Source organism: Vollenhovia emeryi, unplaced genomic scaffold, assembly GCF_000949405.1.
Source record: "Vollenhovia emeryi isolate VEMERY1.0 unplaced genomic scaffold, V.emery_V1.0 DF939596.1, whole genome shotgun sequence".
In the NCBI taxonomy this organism is placed as follows: Eukaryota; Metazoa; Arthropoda; class Insecta; order Hymenoptera; family Formicidae; genus Vollenhovia; species Vollenhovia emeryi.
This window is the reverse complement of record NW_011966770.1, coordinates 15609-23853: the sequence shown is the minus strand read 5'-3', so window position 1 is coordinate 23853 and position 8245 is coordinate 15609. Positions and strand designations below refer to the sequence as shown.

At 50.7% G+C, this 8245-nt stretch overlaps 2 protein-coding genes across 2 annotated transcripts in view; one reads left to right on the top strand and one right to left on the bottom strand.

Annotated features, from left to right (window-relative positions):
• The window catches only part of LOC105557141 (zinc finger BED domain-containing protein 6-like), a 4028-nt gene extending 3237 nt beyond the window's left edge, over nt 1-791 (bottom strand). The window contains exon 1 of the mRNA XM_012004310.1: nt 708-791. Coding sequence (XP_011859700.1) covers nt 708-791 — 84 coding nt within the window. The remainder of the gene's footprint in view (nt 1-707) is intronic.
• A 4842-nt stretch (nt 792-5633) lies between these two features.
• LOC105557140 lies at nt 5634-8103 on the top strand. The gene is made up of 3 exons (XM_012004309.1): nt 5634-5785; nt 6084-6435; nt 6859-8103. The coding sequence occupies exons 1-3, from the start codon at nt 5634-5636 to the stop codon at nt 8101-8103; spliced, it is 1749 nt and encodes a 582-aa protein (XP_011859699.1).
• Nucleotides 8104-8245: the final 142 nt, after the last annotated feature.

Below are 8245 nucleotides of genomic sequence, written 5' to 3'. Positions count from 1 at the left end.
GTGCTGAGAGAGCCAGAATCTGAAGCTTAAATTCAAGAGATCAATTAATCCTAACTACGATCTTCATACAGTCCTACTATTCTTATGTAATAAGAACCAGAAAATATAATTGATTGACAAAATATTTTGGTCCTTCGAGCCGGATATAGATAGATACTCTTGTTCAATATTTTAAAAAATAATAAAGGAAGAAAGGTAACACTATTCTATTGGAGATCTCTCAGCAGATTCCGCTATTTTCTAATTTCATAATATTATTGTTCTCTTGTTTATACATATATACGTTTGTCGTTACACTGCATTAATTACGTTTACCTGCCTTGTTCTCCTAACAATTGTGATTATTCTTATGCTTTTATATGTTTCAAAGTTCTGTGTTGTGATATCTCTATATGTGTATTTATGTGATTTGGAATATCGAACTTCCTATAATACTATTTTTTCTATCTGTTCTTTGAGTTATATGTCTATCCTTTTTTGACAAAAAATATATCAATGGAAAAAAGAGAAAGGAAAACGCAGATTCTTTACTCAAGGACAAAAGAAATCTAACGGTATAAAATCAATTAATTCAGTGCGATGGTATGGCGCAACAATTATAAATTTTCGTAAAACAAATCAGAGAATAGACATGAGCGACACAGAAGAATCAAAATTTTCGAAATCGATTGCGCCATACCATCGCACTGAATTAATTGATTTTATACCGTTAGATTTCTTTTGTCCTTGAGTAAAGAATCTGCGTTTTCCTTTCTCTTTTTTCCATTGATATATATTTTATCATTCACCATGCGTCTGAGTCATGTGAAAAATCGGGTAGAGCAACAAGCTCTGCTACGAGAACAGATTGTAACCGCGTACGATCAACTCATAAGAAACGGGATAGAAACTGTATCGCCTCAGCGAATTCAAGTGCGTCTTGAATTCCTTCGTGAATCATGGAGCAAATTTTCAGTGATACACGATGCGATTATTTTAAGTATGAACCTATTAAGCCAAGAAGACATATCATATTTGCATAATCTCGATTATTTTGTTGACAATGTGTTCTCAAGTACACAGGAACGGTATTTAAAATCAATTGAACGAATAAACTTACTTATGGAATCAGAACAATCCTTGAATGGATCGTCGACAACGCAACTAACGTCACAAAATTCACATAATTCAAGCATGCCTACATTTCTTCATCACGCAAGATTACCAAGACTTCAGATCCCCAAGTTCAACGGTTCACCAGTAGATTGGCTGTCATTCAAGGATCGGTTTAACTCAATTGTTATTGCAAACCCATCTCTTTCTTGTGTTGAGAAACTACAATATTTGAAAACTAGCCTAACGGGATCAGCAGCTCAATTCTTAAAAAACACTGCGCTAACATCTGACAATTTTCAAAAAGCCTGGGATGCTTTGATAGCTTTTTTCGAAAACAAAAGGATTCTAGTAAACTCTGCATTGTTTTCACTTATCAACCTAAAACGAATGACTAAAGAGTCCGCCTCCGAGATGGAAATATTGTACACGAACATTATGGAAATATACAGAACGCTTGAAACTTTACAACGACCAGTCGCATCTTGGGATGATTTCTTAGTATTCATCGCGGTTCAAAGACTCGATTCCGACTCTGTTAAAGCTTGGGAACATCATCTAGGCCCGTCAAAGGACCCTCCGACATGGCAGCAATTCACCGAGTTTTTAATGACTCGATTACTTTCCTTGCAAGCGTTCGAGAAATCAAGAGGCACGAAAGGTCCTGCACAACCTCGCCAGATCCCAGTGAAGGCTCATTTTCAAGGAAAATTAAAGGATCAAGCGGCTTTTAACTCAAAAACTTGTGGTATCTGTTCAGAGAATCATCATCCATCGAAATGTTCGCAATATGTCGCAATATGAATCAAAAACAGTACCTCAACCATAGCATTGATTGTAAAGCATAAATTATGTTACAATTGTCTAGGTCCTCATCGAGCAGCTACTTGTAAAATCACGAGACGTTGTATTAAATGTGGAAATAAACACCATACTACCATTCATAAATCTGATATGAAGCCTAAAGTTAATAAACCTGATGCGCTGAATTCGGAAAATCATTCCGATTCAGTTACTAAACCAATACAAAGTAACGTATTGCATTCTGCACTTGGAGTGCAGAAGTCTCTCCATCTACTCCAGTCTCTCCATCAGAAGTTCTCCTCGCAACAGCTCGTGTCAATCTCTTGAACGATAGAGGTGAAAAGCGTAAGGTGAGAGTCTTAATTGATCAAGGCTATGAGATATCTCTTATAAGGGAACGTGTAGTTCAGCTGATGCGAATTCCTAGAAAGATGACTGCTATTCCTCTCGTTGGAGTAGGAGGTGAACAGACGAATAAGACAAAGGGTCTTACTTCGTTTACCTTGCAATCATTACATGATTCACAATCTACTTGTAGCGTTACAGCTCACATCCTGCCAAAGCTCACTACACCTTTGCCTTCTGCAAAGATAACTACTACTGTATGGCCACACCTTGCGGAGCTCGAACTGGCAGATCCTGAATTCTCATTACCTTTTTTTTTTACCCGGTGGAAATCCTCATGGTCCGTCTCTCTGGGAAAGAGACGGGGTGGTGTGTGGGACTCACCCCCCTGTACTCCCGGGCAATTAACGAGCCGGGAGCCAGCGTGCAATGGGGGTGCCTACCTCACTAAAACCACCGGGGGTGGACTTCTCGGCGTTATATGGGGACTGCCAGGGCATCAGGGTCGCATTACTGCCCGACAGTCCCCGCGCCGCGCGCAGTTCTTCGCGCGTCCCTCTATGCTCCCTGATCTTGGGGAGCCTTGCCCTGACAAGGGCAAGTCCTCATAGTCCTGATAAGGACTCGTCCTGAGTTGGACTCTCTCCTCCTTCTCCTTGCAGCAGGGGTGCCACCCGGTCCCTGCTGCGCCCCCTCGTTGTTGTCGGGGGCGGGGTGAGTCGCAGTTCCCAGCTGCGCCCACCCCCATGGGTCTCAGACCCTCTCCTCTCCCCTTTTGGTCGCCTCTTACGACGGGCAGGGGCTACCCCGGGCCTATTCGTCGGCGGGACCCGGACGCCAGACACCCCGCCCGTTACGGGCAGGGTAGAACAGGGAGTGAAGCCTCGCAGGACTTGGACCTAAGTCCTCCTATCGCAAGGCTCCCTTCCCCTCCCTCTCTCTCGGCTGGTGTTGACCGAGTTACGGTGAGACGATCACCGTATCCGTCTCTGAGTCAGGCTCCCGACTGGAGCCCAACTCCGGGGAGCACTCCATGGAGCACTCCCCTCCTCCCTCCTTCGCCGCCCTTTCTTGCGAAGGGGGGCGACCAGACGGAAGAGTGGGGTCGCCTCTTGCACGCACTGGCTTACCGCCGGGGGCTCGGCCGCACCCCACTCCCCCCAACTTGTGGGCGGACGGGAGCCCGAGGTCCATACACAACGGACATCTCTGGGCCCCCGTGCATCCTCTCGACAAATGTCCCGCGGTGCGGCAGCGGAAACAGCGGTCACCGCGGTCCACCTTATCGGTGCACCGTTGCCGGAGGTGACCCTCTTTGAGGCAACGGAAGCACCTCTTCGGGCGGGGCTGCACGAGCGATATCTTCGCCCAGCAGAACCCCGCCCGAATCCTCTCCTTGGGTGCTAGCACCCGCGCAGCCCGGACTGGGCATCGCACAAAGGCAACGCCTTGTTGCCAGGGGAGGGAGCGAGGCAGCATTGAAATGCCGACCTCCTCCGTCCTACACCCCCCCCCCCTCCGAGGCGATGCTGCTGGCCAATTCGCCTGCCGTCACCAGATCGTCCAGGCCGGTGACCCGCAGTTCCGCGGTAATCACCGGCCTGGCGATCCTCGCCCCTGTGCCTTCCAGGGCGCCCGCCAATTTTTTGGCCAGCGCAGCCGCGCCAGCCTCTCTGCGCTCCCTGGGGATCTCAAAAACGAGACCCCCGTTCGCGCTCCTCCTCGACGTCATGCCGTCGACCCCCAGACCGCTAAGAGAAACCTTCTCCTTCGCGGTCCGGAGGACGGCGGCATACGTCCCCGGTGTCCCGTTGGGAACCGTGATCGTGACAGCGGCGGTCCCCGGTTCCCGCGGGAGGCGGATCGCCCCGCCACCGCTCCCCGGTTCCCCGGCTAACCGCCCCGCACGCCGTGTCCTCTGGGACCTTCCACCCCGTTTGGGTGCGGTCCCTGGGCCATTACCCTCGGCCCTCCCGTCGCTCACGCGTTGGGCCTCCACAGCGACCACTGGGGGCCCGTCTTTTCGCGCTGGCCCCCGAGGGGGCTTAAGCGCCTCTAGGCTGGCCTCCACGGCCTTCCACCTAGCCTCGAAGGCCGCCCCGATGTCCCGAGTGATCCCCTCGCGGAGGCCCCCCAGCCACGCCGGCGCCGCTCCCGAGTCCGCTCTCCCGTCCAGCGAAGGACCTCCATCCTTAGCCGGAGTGTCCTCTATGAGCGTCTGAGACGCCACGCTTGCACTGCAGGGACCCCGCGCTTGACACGCCACCTCCCTAACAGCGGGCTTCCTTAACTTCACCGCCTCGACCATCGCCAAGCTGGCCCGAAGCTCATCGCGCTCGGCACGGTAAGTCGCTCTCTCCTGGATACCAAATATCTTCCTGCGGAGGCAGTACACCCCCGTCATCGCAAAGGCGATGCCCTCCTCAAGCAGCGTCCTTGTGGCCGTCTCTATCTGATCCAGACCTTCCCCCCTCTTGTGGAGCTGTGAGTTCCAGTCCTCCAGTTCCTCAAAAACCCTCTCCACGAGCTCCTCCGTAGGGAGAGAGATCATCCCCTCATATCCCTCCTTGAAGGGAACCCGCTCGTCCACGAATATTGCACCGTGGACAATCTCCCACCACGGTCTGGTGTCACGACCGTCGCCGGAGGACCCGCCCGTCTCCATCCTTCCTACCTTGACGGACGGCTCCCCCGACGCTTCCCCTTCATCGAGAAGAGGATTCCTCCCTTGGAACTTGAATTGGAATTGATGTTTGCCTGCCATTTCAAGAAATCCCACTGTCCACCGCGGCTGCCCTGGCCAGGGCGTGCCCTCCTCCCCCATCTCTGGGGGAGGCCCCGAGTCCTCCCGGGGGGCCAAGATATGGCACGGGCCGGGAGGTATTCCTCACCCCGGCACAGGCCTCTAGCCCCTTACACGCCCCCTCGCTCAGTGCGAGGGGGTTTTCGGGGGTCCTGTGTCACCGACTCCTCAGGCACCGCGGTGGTGCCGCCACGCGGGGGGCCCCATGGACGGTTGGGGTGTCAGGAGCGGCCCGTCCCCCCTCCACCTTACCCGCCATGGCGACCGGCCGTAGTCGCTTCCTCCGCCTCCGCCGGGGGGTAGTCCTCGCTACAACGCGAGGGCCGTTACGATGGGCTCCCCGGCACGGGGAACAACAGGGTCGTGACTCCCTGAGGTGCCCCTCGTCCGAGCAGGCTGCCGCCGCAAGCCGGGGGGAAAAGACACCCCCGGCCCCAGCAACAGCCCCCCGCCTTCGGCCCCCCGGACCCCGACCTGGGAAACGTCCCAGCGGTTCCGGAGGGTCCCAGGCCACCGAGCCCCGCCTCGGAAACGTCCGAGCGGCCCCGGCAGCCCGTCACCTCGTTACGGACGGGCGGGACCGGCCCCCATGCCAGGACGCACGTCCCAACAAGGACGTCGCCCCGAGACACAGGGTGTACCGGCCCGCATTGTCCGTTGCCGGACCCACGTGACTGTGGGCCCGGCCCCTCACTGTCCGCCCACCCAGCGACCCGCACCACGTACGGTGATGCCGCCAGGGTCGGACCCTCCCCCGCCGCCGAGACAGGACCACGTCCAGCCCAGCGACGGGAGAGCCACCCCCCGCAACTCTGCCGGAGCACCGGCGTGCAATGAGTTACGGAGGGTCTTGCGGAGCGCTCTTGGTCAGCGGACGCCCGACCTAAGGAACCGCCGGAGCCTAAAAACGGCACACGGACGGCTCCCGGTCGAACGCCCGCCTAAGCCCCCCCACCACGATAAGGTGGCGCTCCACGGGGGGGGGAGAATTCTCATTACCTGGCGCTATTGACATAATTATTGGTTCTTATTTCTATAGTCACATTATACAGGACGGTTTAGTCAAAGGAGTTATTAACTCACCGACAGCTCAGCGCACTATCTTTGGATGGATCATTTCTGGTCCGTGTGGCTTTCAGCCAAATCCTAATTTGTCGTCATCTGCTCCATGTGGCTTACAGCCAACTCCTGTTGTGTCGCAAAGCTATCACGTTTCCCTTGATAGGGAATTATTTGAGGTCTTAAGTCGTTTTTGGGAACTAGAGGACATTCCTTGCTCGTCAAGATCTCTGCTTTCAACCGAACATCACGCATGTGAGGATCATTTTCAATCTACTCATTCTAGAGATGAGAATGGTCGCTACATTGTAAGATTACCTTTTAAAGATTCAGTGAGTCAGCTTGGAAATTCAAAGATTAAGGCTCTTCGGTTAATATCTAGGATGAAGAACACATTTGAAAACGATCCCGCATATAAATTTACTTACTTCGATTTTATGAACGAGTATAATCAACTCCAGCATATGCGCATTGTTTCTGATCAAAAGTATGACCCCCCTTAAGTATACTATTTGCCTTATCACGGTGTAATACGAGAAACCAGTCTTACTACTAAATTAAGAGTAGTCTTTAATGGTTCAAGCCGTACTACCTCTGGATTGTCATTAAACGATATTTTACATACCGGAGAAAAATTGCAAACTGATTTGTTCAATGTTTTAATCTGGATGCGAAAATTTCTCTATGTTTTTTCTACAGATGTAGAAAAAATGTACTGACAAATAAAGGTACACTCCGATGACTGGAATTTTTAGCGAGTACTCTGGTTTGACCAGTCCGATAATATTACCGCTTTTCAATTGACTACTGTGACCTATGGTCTAGCATGTGCACTCTTCCTTGCGCTCCGTACTTTATTACAACTGGTCAAGGATCACGGGGACCAGTACCCTTTGGCAGTGCCAAGCCTCACCAAAGGACGATACGTTGACGACATATTTGGAGGAGCTGACTCTATTCAGCAAGCACAAGAAATAGTAACGCAATTAAATAATCTCTGCATGGCAGGCGGTTTCCCTCTGCAAAAATGGTTCTGCAATCACCCAGATATATTAGCATTTATTCGAAACGACAAGAAGATCCTTTCTTCATCAGTTGCCATCGAAGATAATACCATGGTAAACATTCTAGGTTTATTCTGGCAACCGTTAATGGATACCTTCCAATTCCAATTCAAAAATATATCTACTGGTTCTGTTACCAAACGATCCATCTTATCTACCATAGCAAAGTGTTTTGATCCTCTCGGTTTTCTTTCTCCTATCAGTATAAAAGCAAAGATTTTATTGCAAGAATTGTGGTCTCTCAAGCTCGAATGGGATGATCCATTACCACCACCTCTTTCCGCTGAATGGATTAATTTTCTTCAAGATCTACAGGAGATTTCAAGCTTGACTTTTCCTAGATGGTTAGGCTCCACTTCTGACACGAAACTCGAAATACATGGGTTTTGTGATGCATCTCAGCGAGCTATGGCAGCAGTCGTATACTTGCGAGCAACATCTCCTGATGGAAATACAAAGGTCACCCTGGTTTGTGCAAAAACGAAAGTTGCACCTCTGAAACGACTCACAATTCCGAGGCTTGAATTAGCAGGAGCAGTTCTTCTAACAAAGCTAACTACTCAAGTTATACAAGTGCTTGAATTACAATCAGCTCCAATATATTTATGGACTGATTCCTCCGTTACTTATACATGGATAAGCCAGCATCCATCTAAGTGGAAAGAATTCGTGCAAAACAGAGTATGCTTCATACAAGAGACCTTGCCACATGCATTATGGAAGTTTGTTTCTGGAAAGGAAAACCCGGCCGATCTCGCAACACGAGGATTATTATCTGTCCAACTAAAGGAAAATCCTGGGGGAGAGGGAAAAGATGGCGGAGTGAGAGGAAGTGAAGTTAAGAGGCCGGAGAGAAAAGGCGAAGGAAAGGTGGAAGAAAGTGAGCTGGAGTGGAAGAAAGCACAGGGATGGAAGGAGGACAAGGAGAGGCAGTAAGGGAAGTGGAGGAGAAGAAAAGGAGAAAGGAGGAGAGAAGATAGAAGGAGGTAAAGAGAATAGGAGGATGAGTCGGCAGATCTGAAAGAGGAAGAAGGACGAGGAGTGGGGAGGAGGTCGATCGGACGGAACGAGAGATCGA

Bases quoted from the DNA above. Each gene is read 5' to 3' on its own strand.
- LOC105557140 (XM_012004309.1), top strand. From the start codon at position 5,634: ATGCCAGGACGCACGTCCCAACAAGGACGTCGCCCCGAGACACAGGGT. The intron at 5,786-6,083 runs GTCGGACCCTCC...TTATTTCTATAG, and splicing joins CGTACGGTGATGCCGCCAGG to TCACATTATACAGGACGGTT. The intron at 6,436-6,858 runs GTGAGTCAGCTT...TGGAATTTTTAG, and splicing joins GATTACCTTTTAAAGATTCA to CGAGTACTCTGGTTTGACCA.